This window comes from Cervus elaphus, chromosome 29 (genome assembly GCF_910594005.1).
Source record: "Cervus elaphus chromosome 29, mCerEla1.1, whole genome shotgun sequence".
Lineage (NCBI taxonomy): Eukaryota > Metazoa > Chordata > Mammalia > Artiodactyla > Cervidae > Cervus > Cervus elaphus.
The window spans coordinates 58,315,659-58,337,664 of NC_057843.1; the positions used below are offsets into that span (position 1 = coordinate 58,315,659).

The 22,006-nt window shown below is 48.4% G+C and overlaps 1 protein-coding gene across 6 annotated transcripts in view; it reads right to left on the bottom strand.

The window, feature by feature from the left end:
• The window catches only part of PAX5 (paired box 5), a 184,580-nt gene that overhangs the window by 80,407 nt on the left and 82,167 nt on the right, over positions 1-22,006 (bottom strand). For 4 of the 6 annotated variants that reach the window (XM_043891325.1, XM_043891327.1, XM_043891331.1 and 1 more), the window contains one exon: positions 2,689-2,745. The exons of the other annotated variants lie outside the window; for them this stretch is intronic. In XM_043891325.1, coding sequence (XP_043747260.1) covers positions 2,689-2,745 — 57 coding nt within the window. The remainder of the gene's footprint in view (positions 1-2,688; positions 2,746-22,006) is intronic. 6 annotated transcript variants of the gene reach the window in all.

A 22,006-nucleotide genomic window follows, 5' to 3' on the forward strand; every position in this document is an offset into this window, starting at 1 on the left:
AAAGACGGGGGGAACGATCAGGAGAGAGAGACAAGAAAAGCGGGAACCGGTGATTGGTGTCCCTTTTCCTGGTGACAATGGCGTCTGTTTCCATATCTCGTAGTTCTTTGGAAAGCCAAGGGCTGAACAGTGGGGCTGTGTTGGTGCACCTGGGCCCTTGGGAACACAGCCCCCCGCACCTCCCTCCACTGGCCCCCCACCCTCCCTCCACTGCCCCCCCACCCTCCCTCCACTGGCTGCCAAGCCACCAACATCTGCAGGCAACAGTTGTGCTCCACATTCCTACTTTTACAAGTTTTTGGAGTTCTTTTTGTGGATTTTGTGCTTCTGTTCCCTTCCCATTAGGGCTCCTTGGTGCTGTTCTTGACTATGACCCAGGAAAGAAACTAAACTGAGGTCAGCAAGTCACAGGTCCATATAGTCAAAGTTACGGTTTTTCCAATAGTCATGTATAGATGTGAGAGTTGGACCATAAAGAAGGCTGAGTGCCAAAGAATTGATACTTTTGAACTGTGGTGCCAGGAGACTCTTGAGAGTCCCTTGGACTGCAAGGAAATCAAACCTGTCAATCCTAAAAGAAATCAGCCCTGAACATTCATTGGAAGGACTGATGCTGACGCACCAATATTTTGGCCACCTGATGCGAAGAGCTGACTCACTGGAAAAGATCCTGATGCTGGGAAAGATTGAGGGCAGGAGGAGAAGGGGACGACAGAGGATGGGATGGTTGGATGGCATCACCGACTCAATGGACGTGAGTTTGAGCAAACTGTAGGAGGTGGTGAAGGACAGGGAAGCCTGGCATATTAAAGTCCATGGGGTCGCAAAGAGTCGGACATGACTTACACACTGAATAACAACATCATCAAGTCCCAGAGGGTCTACTCCAATGGAACCAGTTGGGGGAGAAACTTCTTTGCCTACTTACACGAAAAGATGTTCAATGTCACTCATGAATAGAGAAGTGCAAATCAAAACTACAATCAGACATCACCTCACACCAGTTAGAATGGCCATCATCAAAAAATCTACAAACAATAAATGCTGGAGAAGGTATAAAGAGAAGGGGAACCTCCGACACTGTTGGTGGGAATGTAAACTGGTATGGCCACTAGGAAGAACAGTATGGAGGTTCCTTAAAAAACTAAAAATAGAGTTACCATGTGACCCAGCAATCTCCCTGCTGGGCATGTATCTGGAGAAAACAGCTTGAAAGGGTACATGCCTCCTAGTGTTCATTGCACCACTATTTACAACAGCCAAGACATAGATGCAATCTAAATGTCTATCGACAAACAAATGAATAAAGAGGATGTGGTGCATACATACAAGGGAATATTATTCAGCCATTAAAAAGAACAAAATAATGCCATTTTCAGCAATATGCGTGGACCTAGAAATTTTCATACTGAATGTAGTAAGTCAGACAGAGAAAGACAAATACCGTATGTCACTTTTGCGCGGAATCTAAAATCCTGATACAAATGTATTTATTCACAAAACAGAAACAGACTCACAGGTTTAGAGAAGGAATCGTTACCAAAGGGGGAAGGGTGGGGTAGAAGGATAGATCGGGAGTTTGAGATTGACATGTACACATTGCTCTATTTAAAATGAATAACCAACAAGGACCTACCCTATCCTTGAGCACAGGCAATTCTGCTTAATATAATGTAACATCCTAAATGGGAAAATAACTTGAAAAAGACTAGATACATATATATGCATGACTGAATCACTCTGCCGTACACCTGAAACTAACACAATATATTTTTTTTGAGAAAAGTCTCTCCTCGTGTGACTTAATTTATTTTTTTAAACCTTTTGTTTTGATGGACAGGGAAGCCTGGCGTGCTGCAGTCCATGGGATTGCAAAGAGTCGGACAGGACTGAGCGACTGAACTCAACTGAACTGATTTTGCGTTGGAATATAGTCAATAACACAACATTGTTAATCAACTATCAGTTCAGTTCAGTCGCTCCGTCGTGTCCGACTCTTTGCGATACACTAATATAGAATAAAAAGTTAAAAAAGGATAGGCAATCATTTGTCAAGCATGGTTTAGATGAGTGGGCTCCACATTTTCAGTATTTGCATCTTGATTGATAAAATATCTATTAACGAAATAAAAAAATTCTCCACCTACTGCCATAGACCCCTAGGAGGCCTCAAGTTCAAGTCCCACCAGGTATGCACCTCCTCTCAGATACCATGCTCCAAATGACAGTCTTGCACTCGCAAATGTCTGAGCCAGAAGGATGTTCAGGGTTATCTTTTCTAACCTGGAAAAACTGATTGAGGGAGGGGAATGGACTTCCTTAGCTCATTTTCATCTGCATAAAATAAAGCTGTTGATCCCGTAGTAGAAAGAACGGTGAACTAAGAGGAATAACACAGGGTTCCTGCCCCAGTCCTGCCTCCGTCTCACCTGTGTGACCGCAGGCAAGCCGGGCCAGTTCTCTGAGCCTTATTTTCCTCACTAATAAAATGAGATTTAAGCCTAACCCTCCGCCGCCTGCGGGCCGGGGCAACCATAAAGATCCGAAGCGTAAGGAGAGGGAGCGCACTTCGGTAACCGCACTTGGGCGGCAGGAGAGGTCGTGGAGCGGACTCCTAGCGGGGACTCGAGGCGGCACGTGTCCCGGGGAGGTGTGTGCTCGGCGTCGTTCGGGTCCCTAGGAAATTACCTGGAAAAGGGCTGCCTGGGGCTGCACCAAGTACTGTCTCATCAGCGCGGGGCACCACTGCCACAGCATGGGGGAGAGAAGAAACAGACACGTGAGAAGGAGGGCAGCGCGGGCCGGCCGGGCGGGACGGGCTGCGGGGCTGCAGCCTCGGCCGCGCCTGGGGCCGCCACAAGGCCTCCCCATCGCCTGCGGGTCCTCCGGGGTCACCCGGGGCCGAGGCGGCCCTGGGGAGGTGGGCCAGAGCCAGGCCGACCACCCCCTCCTGCCCAACGGCGCACCTACCCAGAGGAGGACAGAAGCTGGAGTGGGGGAGCCGGGTCCCCAGGGCCTGGCCTGATGACAGGCAGGAGCGTGGCTGGGGAAGCCCGCCAGGAGGACAGGGCTCAAGTCTGCCACAGGCAAGGTCCATGCAGTGCGGAGCCAGGCCAGGCACCTCACCTTCTCGGCTCCTTTTCTCATCCTCAACGTGGGGATCCATGACCTACCGCACAGGGTCATGACCAGGCATACAGGAAGTGATGAGAATGTCAACTCCTGAGGGCAGGCCTTTTTGTTCTCCTGTTTTTCCGTCTCCATGGCCAGGATCCCAGTGAGTTTATCAACATTGATATCCCAGTGTGATTTTACCAGATGTTATCATTGGAGGAAACTGGGTAAGGGTATATAGGATCCCTCCACATTATTTCTTAGCACTGCACGTAAATCTACCATTATTTCAAAATAAAAAGTTTAATTTTAAAAAAGAAAAAAAGCAACACGAAAAACCATAAACTTTCAGCATTCCATCTCCACTAAACCAAATAGAAGATGAATCAAACTTGAAAAAGAAATGTTTGCTGAAAGGAGGGATAATGAAAGATGCCTGCAAAAATACTCCATAATCTACAAAGTGCTACTGCCAGAATTGTCAGAGAGGAAGAACTGCCAAGAATTCTGAATGGCCTCACTCTTCCAGGAAGCCCTCCTGGATTTCCCCTCCTGTGTTCCTATAACCCCAAAGTGCACACACATCCCTACAGCTGCACTTAACACTCTGTGTTGTATATTTCATTATTTAAGGGCCCTCATTCCCCAACCACAGTGTGAATTTCATGAGGATAGGGCTGTGTCTCCCTCCTCTTTGTGACAGCAGCTCCTGGCCCAGTGCCCAGCTCTGAACAGATGTTACATAAATGCCTGTGGAACCAAATGAACTGGGACAGGTACCATGGCCTGGCTCTGCCAACAGCATCCGAGGGGCTTCCCAGGGTCACTGAGACAGTAAGTGACAGAAAAGTGCTTTGATTCATCAGAAAGTACCCTAAGCATGAATGAGACGTGCTCATTATTCATGTGGTTCTCCAGAACTGTGTCCATGACTTGGTCAACATGGTCTGCAGTGGAATCAAGGGGCTTCCAAGAAGAGATTTGCAAGGTTTAACTGACTCATCTCTTCCTATTCCATTTACAATGTGCCAGGCGTCCCTCCAGCCCATCCCCAGACATGCAGGTGGTGGGGACAGAAGGGAAAGCCCAGGGAGGAGAATGAAATCAGATATTGTGGCTTCTGTCCCAGAGAAACTGTTCTAGCACTGACTCAGCTGGAGGCCCTCTTCTCCCACCACGGCCACTTGGAGAAACGTGTGTGTGTGTGTGTGTGTGTGTGCCCAGTTGCTCAGTCATGTCCAGCTCTTTGTGATCCTGTGGACTGGAGCCCACCAGGCTCCTCTGTCCATGGGACTTTTCAGGCAAGAATACTGGAGTGGGTTGCCATTTCCTCCGGCCCAGGGATAGAATCCGCGGCTCCTCCATCTTTGGCATTGTAGGAGGATTCCTTACCTGCTGGGCCATCAGAGAAGCCCTAGAGAATCTTAGTGACCAAATCTCAGGACCCAAGGGAGCTCGGGGGTTATGGAGGTTGACCTTCAGCTGATGCTGAAACCTCACCGGGGATGGGAAACTCTCTACTTCCTGAGGCAGCCGCTTGGTGGCCACACAGCTCTGGCTACCACGAAGTGCTAAGGCCTCCCCACGTCGGTCCTGAGTGTGCTCTCTGGGGCCCCGGCTCCAGCGAGTGTCCTCTCAGCATAAGCAGCTTGCTTCACCTCATCGCCTGGTTAACTCAGGCTATTCTCACAGTCAATGCAGAACTCACCACAAGCTCATGTGAAATGGAGAGTGATTTTGTACCTGATTGTTTGGAAGTATTCATTTCCTCCCACCCCTAACCAGGATGCTATTTGTAAGGGAATGCTCTGTGTTTGTAAACCCTCCCTGGCTCCTCACTGCCTCCGGGTAATGTTGACCCAAACCATACAGACCCCAAACCAAATCCCAACCTGCTTTTCCAATTTCAACTCAGATCTACCTACTTTCAAAACCCTACCCACGACTCCAGCCACACCACACTTGCACTAATTCCTGAGCACCCCAGTCATTCCACTGACTGCCTCTGTCCACTCTGTTTTCCATCCTCACCCCAGTCCAAATCATTGTTCTCTAAGGCCCACTTCCAATGCCATCTCCTCCATAAGTCTTTTTGGTTGAAATAAATCATTTTCCTCTCTGAATTCCCCCAGGATTTTCACCACCCTGTGTTTGGGGTATTTATCACCTCTTGATGAAAGTGAAAGAAGAGAGGGAAAAAGCTGGCTTAAAACTCAACATTCAAAAAAGTAAGATTATGGCATCCAGTCCCATCACTTCATGGCAAATAGATGGGGAAACAACGGAGACAGTGACACACTTTATTTTCTTGGGCTCCAAAATCACTGCAGATGGTGACTGCAGCCATGAAATTAAAAAACATCTATTTCTGCTTTATTGACTATGCCAAAGCCTTTGACTATGTGGATCACAATAAACTGTGGAAAATCCTTCAAGAGATGGGAATACCAGACCACCTGACCTGCCTCTTGAGAAACCTGTATGCAGGTCAGGAAGCAACAGTTAGAACTGGACATGGAACAACAGACTAGTTCCAAATAGGAAAAGGAGTACGTCAAGGCTGTATATTGTCACCCTGCTTATTTAACTTATATGCAGAGTACATCATGAGAAACGCTGGGCTGGAGGAAGCACAAGCTGGAATCAAGATTGCCGGGAGAAATATCAATAACTTCAGATACGCAGATGACACCACCCTTATGGCAGAAAGTGAAGAACTAAAGAGCCTTTTGATGAAAGTGAAAGAGGAAAGTGAAAAAGTTGACTTAAAGCTCAACATTCAGAAAACTAAGATTATGGCATCTGGTCCCATCACTTCATGGCAAATAGATGGGGAAACAGTGGAAACAATGGCTGACTTTATTTTTGGGGGCTCCAAAATCACTGCAGATGGTGACTGCAGCCATGAAATTAAAAGAGGCTTACTTCTTGGAAGGAAAGTTATGACCAACCTAGACAGCGTATTAAAAAGCAGAGACATTACTTTGCCAACAAAGGTCCATCTAGTCAAGGCTATGGTTTTTCCAGTAGTCATGTATGGATGTGAGAGTTGGACTATAAAGAAAGCTGAGAGCCAAAGAACTGATGCTTTTAACTGTGATGTTGGAGAAGACTCTTGAGAGTCCCTTGGACTGCAAGGAGATCCAACCAGTCCATCCTAAAGGAAATCAGTCCTGAATATTCACTAGAAGGACTGATGCTGAAACTGAAGCTGCAATACTTTGGCCACTTGATGCAAAGAACTGATTCATTGGAAAAAACGCTGATGCTGGGATAGATTGAAGGCAGGAGGAGAAGGGGACGACAGAGGATGATTGGATGGCATCGCCAACTCAATGGACATGAGTTTAAGCAAGCTCCTGGAGTTGGTGATGGACAGGGAAGCCTGACGTGCTGCAGTCCACAGCGTTGCAAAGAGTTGGACACAACTGAGCGACTGAACTGAACTGAGCTTGATCCCAGTCATTTGACATTGTATCTGCTCTCCCTCTGAGATGAGGAGGCATGTCCGTGAAGTCCAATTTGGGCCAGTAGGCTGGGTGGGACATATCCTAAATGAAGCTGAGCAAGGGAGAGAGGGAAGGAACAAAAGATTCTGGGGTCCACCATGAACCTCAAGAAATCTGTAAGCTGAGCAGGGAGAGAAGGCCCTGGGCTTGCAACATTCTGGCTCTTGTCCTCCCAAACGCAATAGAAGAAATGGCAAGGCTTGGAGAACAGAGCCCCACTTCTGAGCACAAGAGCCAGGACCCAGCGGCCAGGTTTCCTGGATGATAAGACACAGTGGGAGGGAGCTGTGCGGAGGAGGGAGAGGAGGACTCCCTCCTTGGGAATTGCCAGGGTCTGCTCAGACTCTGCCATCCAGATCCTGAGGTAGCAAAGAGGAGGGAGATTTCCAAAAACAAAGCTCTATCTCAGAGCAGCCAAATTCCACCGACTTCTTCCAGGCAGTTCATGGTGGGGCCTGGCTGTCCCATCCTGCTACAGGGAAGGGAGGAGGGCAGGGAGGCTCACTACCACCAAAGGGGCCTGGAAGGGGCACGCAAAGGGATGTCCTCCATCCTTAACTGCCTGGTACGGGAGTGGGGGACATCCCAGGATGCTCAGAGGTCACTTTCTTTTGGATTTATTTCCCAACTGCAGGAAGACAGAAAGGCTATCCCTGCAGCTGTAAAGAAACAAAAGACTTCCCTCTGTAGTGCAAGATTAATAGGGTGCAGGCCGGGAGGGGAGCTTGGATGCCCTTCCCCACCACCACTGCCCTGCCACTGCTGAGCGGTGACATGCGTGTGTGCACACACACAGGCACACCCAAATACACACTCCTCAGGCCAAAGGTCATCTCTCTGCCCCTTCTGTTCCCCATCAGGAAGAACCTTCTATCAGGCAACACTCTGAAAAGGCAAACAAGCAGTCTCGGGAGGGCATTCCCTCTATCACCAAGGTCTGCTAGAGCCAAACTGACACCGCCAAGAGAAAGAAGGCTGAGAGGACCAGGCCTCTCACAGCTAATTCAGACTCCGACTCAGAGGATTCTAGCACCTCTGACCTAAACCCACAGACACAGGCTGAGTCAGGAGTACTCATACTTGTTGGATGCTTACTACACACCAGTGACTGTTCTAGGTGTTACCGTGTGTAAGCATGCATGTGTGCTCAGTTGTGTCTGCCTCTTTGTGACCCCATGGACTGTAGCCCGTCAGGCTCCTCTGTCCACGAGACTCTCCAGGCAACAATACTGAAGTGGGTTGCCATGTCCTTGTCCAGGGAACCTTCCCAATCCAGGGATCGAACCTGGGTCTCCTGCATTGCAAGAGAATTCTTTACCGCTGAGCCACTGGGATACCCTCTAGGTGTTAAAGCCCATTAATTTATTTAACCCTTACAATGACCCTCTGGGTAAGTATTATCACTCCCAGTTTATAGAGGATGAAAATGAGGTAGAAGGGACCAAACCAGTGTGCCTGAATCACCCGCATCAGTGCGACCCCAGCCTGAGATCCTGAACTCCGCTAGACAGCACCTTCATCAACCCAATCCTGGTCTGGCTGGGAAAGCTGGGACCAGAGAGTGGAGGGAGCTGAACACAGGGTTAGACTCCGGTCCCGTCGGATCCCCCACGACGCCACAGGGCCCAGGACAGGGAGACCGACCACCGGTCCAGAAGCATCTTCACAGGCTTCATGATCCTCCACCTGCGACAAGCCCATTCCTCCTCCTCGCGCACCCTTTTCCTTTCCTCTCCTCCAATCTTGTCTCTCCACCCCTTCTCATCCGAGCTCAAGAATGACCTCCAGTATGACATGTTTCCAGGTGGGTTCAGCCAGCGACAGTAGGAACTTCATCCTTTGCCCTCCGCACTTCATCTCAGAGGGCAACCTAAATGGTAAACACTCAGAGGACAGTCATGCTCAGACTGATGCTGGCGTTAGCGAATAATCTTCATAAGAGCGGGAAATAACAGAAAGAAACAAAAACGTAACATTGCACTATTAAGAGAAAAATCAGGCATCAGACTGCTTGGTTCAAGTGCTGTGCTCTTTACTGAAGGATAAATTCTGGTTTTAGAAAAACGAGAAACGAAAGGAAGGAGAGAGACACTAGGCTTCGGCTGAAGCTTTTCTGTGTAAGTTAATACTATTATGTAAATAATAGAGACAAAACTAGCACAATAACAATGGCGTTTCTGTTTATTCGCCTCTTCATGAAGATTAACTTAAGAGCCTTTGTTTTTAATTATTAGAAATATGTTTGCATTTTGCAGTCATGTGTTAATTTCATGAATCTTGCATTTCATACCTGGAAAGAAAGCATAATAACCATTCTTTGTGCTAATACCTACAATTTATTTAAGCAAGCAAGCCATTGGCCTTGAGACTGGACATGTAAACAAACATACTTCTGAAGGCTTGGTTTGAGCTTGGTTTTTAACAATCCCTTTCTCTCTCAGATACACACACACACACACACGTACATACATACGTTAAATTTAGCCTCCTGGTTTTATTTCCTTCACCTCTCAACCACAAATCAAGCTTCAAATAATATAAAATTGCTGGCTAGAAAGAGGCTTCCCACAAATAAACAAAAGCTTTGAAGCCAAAGGCAGAGATGTTCCCATCTCCCCATCCAACCCTCTCCACCTCCTCTGCCTGCTCCAACAGAACACCCTCTCTCTGCCCAACTGCCCAGGAAAACCCTGAAATCTCTCATTTTCATTTCCAGGAGAGGAAGAGGTTTGATCCCCCCACATAAAAAGAAAAGTTCAGTAATAACAGGAAGCTGGGAAAACCCAGGCAGACTCTTCCCTGCCATCCATGTCAAGCTCACAAAGAGAAAAAAAAAAATCATACCATCCGACATGGTTGGAAGAGTTTAATCCAAAGCACTGCTAATTAATATCCCCAGCTTTCCAGAAGCCAGTGCCACATACAGCTGCGAGGGCAACAAGGCTGTTCTCCCTTCAATTTTATGGGAAGAACATTTTCATTACAAAGCCTCCTCCCAGGCCCTCCTCTCTCGCCAGATTAGCTGAGAAGGAAGTGGATAATCCATATATCAGAACTCCTCCTCTCTCCATTAATTTTATTATTTATATCGCATTATTAAAGTTTATTGGTGCAACCCTCTGTGCACCTGGCCAGAGCCCTCTGACAAACAGTGGTATCCTCCTGCATCTTTTACTCAGGGGGACTTTATGAATTGGTCACCAGAAGATGCCAACTTTTTGAAATCTGCCTCCGAGAAGGAGCGGACTCCAGGGGCATCTCCTGCCTACTCCCCCACCCCACCCCACCCCCAACACACGCTCACCATTTTTAAAAACAAATGCTGAAGGTTCTAAACCCACTCATTTGTGAAATGTATGAGTACTTGATGGCTTAGCATGAGCTCTGGGTGCTCCCCAGGGGACTCCCTAAAACCCTGGGGGAGGGGTGTCCCACGTGCCCCCACCCAAGTCAAGCGTCCCCAGCTGAGCCAGCAGACTTGAGCTGTTTTTTAACCCAACCTGCCAGACCACGGACAGGCCTGGAGAGGCCCTGCGTCTTACCATTTTATTCTGAAGCCCCATGTGCTCAAAGCTGTCTCTTTCCAAGCCTCCTAAAGGGACCCCAAATCCAATCTAAATGTCTCGGATCTACCTGTTTGTCTTTTATACATATAAATAGCTGCATTTCCATTCTCTCTTTGCTTCTCATTTTCATTTGGTTCTAATATCTGCATGTAAATGTCGGAAAATAGCATCTGTAATTGGAGATTATGAAGTATGGCCAGCTCCTGACAGGCTGCTAAGGAAGATGGATTATCCTCATTTTTCTGTAAATTTTGTCAATTTTGGAATTCATAAGCTATCAACACTGATCAAAATGGGACTTCACAGCTGTGTCAAAAAAAAAAAAGAGAGAGAGAGAGAAAGAGCAAGAGAGAGAGAAGGCGCGCGCACTCTAGAAGGCAGGCGGTTATGCGCAGGGGCCCGGCCCCAGGCAGCGAGAGGCTGGCACCGCAGCCTGAATGCCCCGTCCTGGGGCGGTCACCCTCCTCCTCTGCCCTCCCCTCCACGCTGGCAGCTCCCTGCTCACGGGCTTCCCTGGAATTCGGGGTGGGGCTGCCTAGCCCCCTGGCTAAATCAAATAGCTAAATCACGCTACTGGAAGGCCACAAATCCTTCAGGGCACCCACTCAAACCCGAGGCTTAATTTATTGCCGGGCACAGCCTTCCTTATTTATCCGAGGAGTCTGCGGGCTCCCTCAGCGCGGACCTCCGAGATGTTCTACTCCTTCCAGACCATCACGGCCCACTTGAGGCAATTGTACTGGTCTCTCTCTCTCAATTTTCCCATTACTGGAAGTAAGTACTGTTGGGACTCTGTAATAGCCCGACTGCAGCCCATATCAATAACAGATGAGGTTTAATCGTCCAACACAAAAATTATTTAGGCGCCGTAAGGACATTCAATGTCATTTGCATAATGGCATTTCTATCGCATGCACCTAACCCGTCTTGCATAAACAAGGCCTTGGGACCATAAATAATAATAAATCATGACGTCTGCACGCCTCTTGCAGTAATAGGAGCCACTCTTTGTGGAAATTATTTCAGCAGGAAATGGGCACTGTAATTTTAAAGACATGTGGTGCAGGGAGGTGCGGTAAATCACGCCTGCGCACGATCTCCGGGAGCAGCCGGGGCCCTGCCCGGAGCCCGCAGTGACATCCCAGGGTGACAGGAGGCGGGGACACAGCACGCACCACTGTCCCAGTAAACTGTAAGAGGGCGGGATGCACAGAGCCCAGTGTGGGGAGAGTCGGCTTTGGACCTGGAGAAGCACCCAGGCCTCAAGTCAGAAACTGTCTTTGTTCTAGCAGAATGGAAGCTCCATGAGGGCAGTGATTGTCAATTTTTTCCTGAGGAAATACCCAAAAGACATGCAGTGAGAGGAGACAATCCTGGGCTCAGGTAGGGAGCGGATGAGAAGAGCCCTGAAAATAGGCTAAGGTGAGATAAATGGAAACACAGACCCAGGGGAATTAGGGAAGGATGGGGCATAGAAGCACAGGTACCGCTGATCTGTGAGTGACAGAGTGAAAATGTCCAATAAACTCTAAGCTGTATTGCAAGGCAGCTGTGGGATACTAGAAAGGCACAGATGAGGGATGGTGAATGGAGCAGAGTGTGAGCCTGCAGGTCCTGGAGGCAGACACAACTGGATGAGAATCCCAGCTCCATGCATTTCAGACTGGCTGCCTCTCCCCTCCGAGCCCCAGCCTCCTCATCTGTCTAGACAGCATAATACCTGTACAAGCAGCCCTCCTTATCTGTGAGTCCTGCATCCACGGATACAGAGGAACAACTGCAAGGGACTTGAGCGTCCCTGGATCTTGGTATCTGGAGGCAACCTGGATCCAATGTCCTGGGGATAGGATACCAAGGGATGACTATACTCAGCTCACAGTGTTCTGAGGGTTAAATGAGATAATGTGGGCAAAGTAACCAGTGCTCGATGAAGCTTTGCCATTGTTATTATTGGTACAACAACTATTATTCTTCAAGACACAACAGGAGAGAATTCAGGTACAGCTCTGCCTCTTTCCGGCTGTGGGCCTCAGCCACCTCTGATCTGCCCAAGAAGAGCATGATAAAATGACCCCTACCTACCTCCCAGAGCTGCTAGGACACTGAAAAAGGCAGCGCTGGGAAGCTCCTTGTTAGTGGAACATGCTGTCTGCACAAGAAGGATGCATGTTAACATTCCTCACGAGTCCAAAGAACTTGGGGGGGAGGTCCCTACACCTGCCCCTGTCATCTCCAGCCATCCCTGGCAGCACCCTCAAAAGTTTATGCTTTCCAGAAAAGTCCTGACAGGATACACCCTAAGGCAACCACAGTGTTGCCTCTGGGAGGGAGAAGAAGGGACTGAAATTGGAGCTGTTATTAACAGTTTAAGTCTTGTCTGTAATGTGTTAATTTTACTGGAAGAGAAGTACCACTTGTGTCATTGGGATTTTTCAAGCTGATGGAGTTCCATGCCTCTAATGGCCTGGCTCACCCTATTCCCTCCACTGGAATACATGAGGATGGAACAGCAGCAAGGGGCCAACCAAGTGATTTAACAACAACCACACCCCTCACCCAAAGGAACCGAGAGAAACAACATGATGTAATTTCTCCGTCCAGTCTGCCTTGCCAGACTGGGAGGCCTGGGCTGTGTGCTGTGCTATATGGGGAAAGATGTAAATTTCAGGCCCCAACAGTCTCTTGGGGGGTAGGTGGCTCTGGCACCAAAATGCCACCTTCAGCTTACACACTGACCTCACCCTTGCCAAAATAAGAAAACCACTCAGAGCCAAATAAAGTCTGGAGTTTAGTTATTAGTCTTGTACCAATGTAAGTTTCTTAGTTTTGACAAGTGGATCGTGGCTACATGACGTTAACAATAGGGGAAACTGGGTGAGAAGTACATGGGAACTTTCTATATTATCTTCGCAACTTTTCTGTAAATTTAAAATTGCTCCAAAAAAAGATATATGTAAAAAAAAAAAGGAGAAGCAGCCAAACTTCACTCATAATAAGAGAAGAGCCCATTGAAACCACAATGTACCCCTTTTCATCTATCAGATTAGCAATGATTCAAGGGGTTGATCCTCCACTGGGAGGGGGCTGTTGGGGAAAACAGGTCTTCTCATTTCAGGGAGAAATGTCTTTGGAGAGCAAGGTCTCTATCTTTCAAAATTCACAAGGTACACACACTGATCCAGCCATTCCACTTCTGGGAGTTTATCCTACGGGTATAGTCCCATATGGACAAGGATGCTCACTGCAACCTCTTAAAATTTTTTTTAATTTTTATTCATTTATTTTGACCACACCCTGAGGCTTGCCAGATCTTAGTTCCCTAACTAGGCATGACCAGGGATCAAACCCATGTCCCCTGCAGTGGAAACATGAAGTCCTAACCACTGGACCTCCAGAGAATTCCCACTGCAGACATTTTTTGAAAAATAAAAAGGTTGGAAGTCACCAACAGAAGCCTTGTTAAATAACATATGATACCCCATATAATGGAATACTACGTAGCTGCTAAAAAGAATGAAGCAGCAGTCTATCCATACAGAACAATCATCAATAAATATTTGTTAATGGAAAAGAAAAAAAAATGGAACAATGAGAGGGAGGATTATATATATATATACACACACACATCTACATAAATACACACATATATCTTACCCTCATCAAAGTATTGTATGTAAATCTCTAAAGAACAGAGAAGAAACCGCTAATAGTGGCTGCCTCCCAAGAGGGTAACTAGACGCAGGGAGAAAAAGAGCCAGGAGGAGACTTCACTGTATCCATATATATTTGGTATTGTCTGAAATTTTTACCATTTGCATGTACTACCTATAAACTTTTTTTCGAATAAAATAAAAAGTGTTGGTCGGGTAAGTGGCAATGAGCACATGCTGCCTCAGGGCTCTGCCCGTGGGCCCCTCAGGCCCCCACCTGTCTTAAAGGGTGCCCTGCATACCTCTGCATCGCCCAGCCTGCCTGGCACGAGTCTCTGGGCAAAAAACCCAGCAACTGGCGGCAGGATGCACGAACTCCTGGGACTCCTGTGTCCGCCTGTGTGTCTCAAGCCTTGGCCCCACTCCTCAGCTCAGGGAAGGACTGAGGCCCTCCCGCATCAGACCTGCAGCTGCAGACAAGCATCTGAGCTGGAAGGGATGTGGGGCATCCTCTTTCATCAGTTTTCAGTGGGAAGTTGAGGCTTGATATGGGAAGTTGAGGCTTGATGTGGGAAGAAACTTGCTCAAGGATACAGGGAGGTAGGCTGGCCCAAATCAGAGCTCAGGTTTCAGGAAAAGCAGCACTTGCAGTTCGAGCAGGAAAGAAACAAGTTCCGTTTTCTGGCTCTCAACTGTCTCGCTGGCAAGATGGGAATAAGACTGTGTGTCTGCCCTGCGTATTCCCAAAGTGTGACGAGGAATCAAACAAGGTCACAGGTAGGAGAAGCAGTCAAGAAACTTCTCGGCACCTTCCACGGACAGAAACCTCCGCTGATGTGCTGGGTGGGCCTTAAAGAAGAGCCGGCATGGGTGCACTTACACACCCCTGCCAGGTTGCCAGGGTTGTGCTTAGATGCTGAGGCAGCTTTGATGTTGCACTTTGCTCCAACCCAGTCAGAGAAGTATGGTCATGTTTTACTCTTCCTTTGTGCAGACGCAGAAATTAAGGCACAAGGAGATGAAGTGAATTTCCCATGAGCAGACAATTAATAGACCTGTAACCTAGATCATGCAGCTACAAATACTAATGTTGGAGGCAGAAGTCTTAGCAGAGATGCTGCTAGCAAGAGTGGAAGCTGGTTTTTTCCCCAAAGTGCCGTGGGGGCACAGGAGTTGCCAGTTGCCATGAAAGGCCGTGGCCAACAGGCAGGTCAGCTACCTTCAGCACAGACGATTCTACCCCAGGAAGGATGCAAAGACTCGGTCCCAGCCACTCAACAAAGAGATCCTTCTCTCCCAGCAGCTGCCTGTGTACCCAGCCCTCGGTTCTCCCATCCAGAACCTCTTCTGTCCTTGGACTTACTCTCCTCTAGCGCTCACCCCAACTCAGCCAGACCCACATATTCTTCTTCAGCTCAGTTGCACCACCCCCACCTCAACCACTTCACACCCTTGTTTTCCCATTCCCTGTGATGTGAACGGGATCACCTTGTCTGGTGGCTCTCTGGTCTGTCTGCAGGATGACTGAATGAATATACCTGTCCAGCGACAATGCCTGAGGTTCCAGGGGGGAGCGCTGGCAGAGAAGCAGGGGTGTCTCAGGTGCCCAGATCCTCCCCAATGTCTGCTGGCTGGCTCCTAGCATCCCACAGGCGTTAGTTCCAATCCATTTCCCATCCTTTCCCATCCTTCATTTTAAATGTCTAAGCTCAGCCTCCAGAACATGAGCCTGGAGTTTTACCAACCAACATTTCTTTTGAAATTCAGAACTTGGTAAGATAAAGCCGATCTTAACTCGCTTACTTCAACTCTACTGAAGACAATGCTGAGGATTTATGGGTTAGTTTGACATTCACACATATACACAAAAGCCACATCTTTGCAAGCTATGTAATACCCAAAAAGAAGGCATAGGGATCTCTGTATAAGGATGTAAAGTAAAATAATACTGCAGGAGAATATTCATAATAAAATCAGAAAAGATACATGAAAGACTTTGAGAAGAATAAACGAGCGTTCAAACAAGTGTGCCTATTAGCGATTATTGTATTAACTTTGTTTATTCATTCACTTGTTCTTTCATACCTCATCACTTTTCAGAAAAGGTTTAAGGCAGCTCACAATGGGGCAAAAAAAAAAAAAAAAGAATACAAGGAGGCGGGGAAAGGCAGAAAGGAAAGCAAGAGGCAAGTATAGAATGGAACCAATGACAGTCAACTGGAGCCACCAGAGACCACGTAAGACCTGTTTGAGTGGGCCCTGCACTGCACAGGGAGCCGTGTGGAAACCTCACATATCCTAGAAAGCAAGTACTCATCATCCCCATTTTGTAGATGAAAAAACTGAGGTTTAGCAAGTCCAAGGAACCTGCCCAAGGCCATGCAGCTGGTAGATGACAGAGCTGGGACTCAACCCAGGCAGTTTGGTTCCAGAGCCCACGTTCTCAAATACAACGCAATCCACATCATCAAAGCCAAGACTGGGGCTAGAGACTTAGGAACTTGCTAGAGAAGGGACCATATCTGGCCCTCCCCTAAATACTTTTCCCTCTGAGCCGAGTAACAGTGGGAAGCTTTTTGGTTCTAACAAGTGGCAGGAGGGAAGCTCCTCTATGCCTGCAGTTCAGTAGAGCCCCACTTGGGAGCTGACATCCTCTTGTGAAAACTGAGGGGCCTGGTAGGAACCTGGGGCTGAAGCTTCAGAGATCGGCAGAAGAGCTGCCTGCCACAAGGACAGGAACTTCCTTAGAAAATTGCTTCAGGTCCAGTTCAACACAGCGACACAGAGATGATGGAGACCCCAGAGTTCTCCTCCGTTCAGCCCTGTCACAAGGGTAATGGCCCAGGAGGTGCTGGGGGCAGATATAGCCCCTCCCATCTCTGTCATTAAAAAACAAAAGAAACAAAACTCCCTTTGGACAACTAGCTTTGATCAATGCCACTTCTAATACCTTCTGGGATGAAATCTGTTTCAAGAAAACCAAAGCAAGTAGCTTGTGAAAAGGGATTGCTATTTACAAATCTGCTCGAATATGGGAAACAGGTCCTAAAAGCAGTAACTTTTATTTTAGAATAATTGGCCCACAGCCTTTCTTACTGAAAATTTTAGATCAGCTGGTCCAGCTGTTTAGGTCACTCTTGAGTGAGACAGAAGAGCCTCAGGTAATCCCAGGACCACCACGGGCTGCGAGGCCTTGGGAAACTTACTGAGTCATTTTCTTCCTCAGTTTCCTCATCTATAAAATTACAAGAACAGGGACTTCTCTGGCAATCCAGTGGTTAAGACTTTGCCTTCCAATCCACAGGATGCAGGCTCGATCCCTGGTTGGGGTACTAAGATCCCACATGCCTCACGGCCAAAAGACCAAAACATTAAAAAAAGAAGAAGCAATATTGTAATAAATTCAATAAACACTTGAAAAATGGTCCACATAAAAAAATTTTTAAATTAAGATAATAAAAGTCCCCGCTTCACAGGCCTGCTAAAGGAATAAAATGAGTCAACTGGATGACAGAAGGGAAAACAAGTTATTGGTGACATAGGGCACAGGCTCACCAGGCTCTTTGGGGTTAAAGTCCATTTTATTAGGAAGTCACATGAGCTGTGAGATTTCCCCAGGAGACACTTGAGAATCTAGTTATCAATAAGCAAGTCCCCAGAGAATCTGAAAGCCCCACAGCCTACTTTCTGCATATCAGTTCCTAACCTCCCAAACCACAAAGAACAAATGATGTCAGCTATGCTGAGAGCCAAAACAGGAGGGAAATGGTTACCTAACTATCCCTTCCGAAGAGGATCAGAAGCCCAGAAAAAGATTAGTAGCCAGAGGATCTACAGGGCTGTCCCCAGGGCACAGAGAGCACAGGCTTTCTCCAGATTTACTCCATAGGCTGTAATTTAACACCCAGGTGCTGTTCATAAGGGGATGAGTTGAAAACAATCTGTAAAAATTAATACACCATCTCCTAAAGGGCTATCCCACAGGGGAGCAATGCTCCCTTCCCCATAGCTCCAGGCGCAGCCCTGCCCCCAGTCCTCATCCCCAACACCCAAAAGTGCGAAGTGCTGAAGTTGAAAAGACGTAAAAAAATCTCACTGTAACCAAACCCCCTGCACGTGTCCTCCCCGGCACATGGAATGTAAACACTTTAAGCCTTGTTGTATATCAAGGAGCATCCCTTCAGTTTCCTCATCTTTTAAATGAGGAAAATCAATACCAAGCTGGAAGGGTTTGTTATGAGAATTAAATGAGATAATACAAAGTATTGAACCACACGCACTGTCCAGATATTCTATTATTATTATACGTGTGTCTGCTCAGTTGTTCAGTCATGTCCAGCTTTTTGCAACCCCATGGACTGTAGCCTGCCAGGCTCCTCTGACCATGGGTATTCTCCAGGCAAGAATACTGGAGTGGGTTGCCATTTCCTCCTCTAGGAGAGCTTCCTGACCCAGGGATGGAACTTGTGTCTCTTGCATTGGCAGGTGGATTCTTTACCACTGGGACACCTGGAAGCTATATTATATTACATTTGATTATATTGCAGTGTGTGTGTATGTGTTTTAAGATGGGCTTTTCAGAATCATCAAATGCAGCCTGCATGTTCTGGCCAACTGAAACTCCTCCCCCTACCCCAGACTATACATGCACAAGGCTCTTCCTCTTCTCCCAGCACCGTCTTACTCATCTTCCTCCCCACCTGCTTCCCGTGCAGCCCCCATGAGCCTTGTCTGCATCATTCAGGCATTCTCTGAGGACGTCAATAATAAGGATAAATACATCTATTGAGGGTCCCCATGTGCCAAGAACTGTCCAAGACCTTACACACACGAGCCTCCTGTTTTGTGCTCACACTAATGCTGCTTGAGGCACACGCATCCCCATCTTCCTCTTGCGGATGGGAAAACTGGGGCTCAGTGAGGGTGGGCAACTGGCTCAGGGTCACACACCCAGCTGGTCCAGGCGCCAGGTTCCAGAGCCGGGTGACCCGCAGAGCCCTGACTGAAGCCCTTGCCTGTGGCCGGCACGGGTGACCGGTGCGGATCCCTGAGCCTCCAGACAGCTGAGCACAGCGGGCCGTGGCAGGCGTCCCCAAGGGCACGGTCACAGGCACCCGCTGTCCCAGTCCTCCCGTCAGGAGGGACACTCACAAGCTCCGAAGTATCCCAGTCTGGGTTGGAATATCCCGTTCACCCTTCAGATCTGATCTAGGATTCTGGAGAATTCCTGTCCTCTGTGGTACCAAAAGGGAAATAGGAATTTGCTTTTTTGTAAGGGAAGGTTCTTCCAACACAACCCTGGAATTATTAATTTATTACGGAGATTTCTTAGCTCCTCGGGCAGAAGTTCTAAAAGTGATACAAATTGTTATTTTGATTACGTTAATAGGATTTTCCCCTCAAAGCCTAAGCTCATTTGCCTGTGTAATCTGTAGCTGGGCCAACAGTGAAAGCAGGAAACGCCTGGGGAGGAGAAAGTTCCCAGCAACTCCTAAGCACCGCGTCTGGTCTATCACCCCTTCCACCCAACATTCCCCCGCGGGTCTATCAGCCCTCCCACCCGACACTCCCCGCACTGTGCCTCCTCACAGCCCCCTCCTGTCTATCCAGCCTGGCTTCTTTCCCACCACGACCCTGACTCTCTGCTCTGTGGAATCTCAGCGCTGACGAATGCCCCTTGATAATAATAACAACAACAATCATAGAAGTAGCATTAATCTAGTGTCTCTTATGAGCCGGGTGCTCTGCTGAGCCCTTTGCTATGTTCATCTCGTTTAATCTGTACAGCCCAAATGACATAGAACTATTATTATCCCATGATATGAGAAAACCGAGGTTAAAGCAGTGGTAAGTTAAGTGAGTTTAGACAGTAACTTTGCACACAAAGAAGAAAAGCTCATGTCCGTCTAAGTGAAAGCGCCCAGCAAGCTCAGGTCCAGGAATAAAGAAAGAATCACACAGGTCCTGGAGGTAAGCCTGCCATCACACATGACCCCATCTCCCCAGGCTCAAAAGTAACCTAACGGGTTGTGAAGTCCCAAGCAGCTGCTTTGGAAGCCTGCGCTCTTAATCCCACCTGCAGAGGTGGGTCCCTGACTTCTTTCCCAGTGGAAAGTGGGCCTCTCCACTTGCCCCAGGAATTTCTGGGCAAGGTAGAGGAGTCTGCACACTCACTGCGCCCCAGCACCAATCCCAGGGCTCTGCTCCCTAACAGCATCCTGTCACACCATCTCCCGCTGCTGCTGATGCTGCTAAGTCGCTTCCGTCCTGTCTGACTCTCTGCGACCCCATAGACGGCAGCCCACCAGGCTCCCCCGTCCCTGGGATTCTCCAGGCAAGAACACTGGAGTGGGTTGCCATTTCCTTCTCCAATGCATGAAAGTGAAAAGTGAAAGTGAAGTCACTCAATCGTGTCCGACTCTTAGTGACCCCATGGACTGCAGCCTGCCAGGCTCCTCTGTCCATTTTCCAGGCAGAAGTACTGGGGTGGGGTGCCACTGCCTTCTCTGCTCTCCTCATGAGAACCCCACAAGTCAGCCCAGGCCAGTCCCCCCGTACTGTTAGTGGACTGCTTGCACCCCTCCTGACAGGTGCCTCCTTCTTGGGGCCCTCCCACTGTCATCTTCACTTGCTCTTGACCTCATTGAGCATCCTCTCTGACTCTATTGGTCTTGCTCTCCATCCCCCTGCCCAGCCCCATGGATGGCCACAGGAAGGACCTTATCCTGTCATTTAGAACCAGCCTGCCTCCAAGACCTCACCCCCTCAGCTCCTGCTGAGTTCAGCCTCTCATCATCTTCCTTTCACATCCTCATGCTGATGAGCCAGCTCTTGTCAGAAATCTGTAGAAATTACAACAGGTGGATAAAGTTATCTGCCCTTTTGGTGGCCAAAAACAATTATACCATCACCAATTCCCTTACCCCAACCCTGGAATTGTCCACGCGTGCTAAGTCACTTCAGTCATGTCCGACTCTCTGTGACCCTATGAACCGTAGCCCGCCAGGCTCCTCTGTCCATGGGATTCTCCAGGCAAGAATACCAGAGTGGGTTGCCACGACCTCCTCCAGGGCAGTTTCCTGACCCACGGATCGAACCTGCATCTCATGCGTCTCCTACATCAGCAGGCAGCCTCTTTATCACCAGTGCCCCTGGGACGGCAAAGTGTTAGTTGCTCAGTCATGTCCGACTCTTTGCGGCCCAGTGGACTGTATCCTCTGTCCATGGGATTTCCCAAGCATGAATACTGGAGTGGGTTGCCATGCCCTCCTACAGGGGATCTTGCCAACACAGAGATCGAACCTGGTGCCTTCTGCATTGCAGGCAGATTCTTTACTGTCTGAGTCAACAGGGAAGCCCCGGGAATTGTCCATTTCCTTTTAAAAGCAATGACACTGAGTTGGTCTATGTGATAGTCTTCAATAAATTCATTGTTTTGTTTCACAGCCAAGACATCAGGAAAGGACCAACAAATCCATCTTTTTTTTTTCCAAAAGAGAAGAGAGAAAAGACAACCCCATCTGTCACAGGGTGCCAAAGCTCAGAATGGGCAGAGACCCTACTGGTCATTTCTTTCAAACCCCTCTCCTCGAAAGCTTGAAGACTTCCCTTGGCCTTCTTCCCAAGAGGCCACACTGCCCAGGCCAGACACTCCCAGTGACAGGAAACCCACAGCCAATCCACACGTGTACAGTTCTGCCTGTTTGGAAAGTTTCTTCTGACTGAGTTGAAAGCTGCCTCTCTCTAATTCCCGCTAGGTCCTAGGTCTGCCGGCTGGAGCCACAGATGAGTCTGCTGCTTCTCCATGGGCGCTGCTCTGAGATCTGATTCTACTCTTGTGTATCCAGTGCCTGCGCAGTCACTTCAGCCGTGTCCGACTCTCTGCGACCCCATGGACCATGGCCTGCCAGGCCGCTCCGTCCATGGGATTCTCCAGGCAAGAGTACTGGAGTGGGTTGCCATTTCCTTCTCCAGTGATAAAGTATGAAGTGAGTGAAGTGAGTGAAGTGAAGTCGCTCAGTCGTGTCCGACTCTTTGCGACCCCATGGACTGCAGCCCACCAGGCTCCCCTGTCCACGGGATTTTCCAGGCAAGAGTACTGGAGTGGGTTGCCGTTGCCTTCTCCAGTGTATCCAGTGAGTTTTCCCTTTTCCAGGCAAGGGTTCCA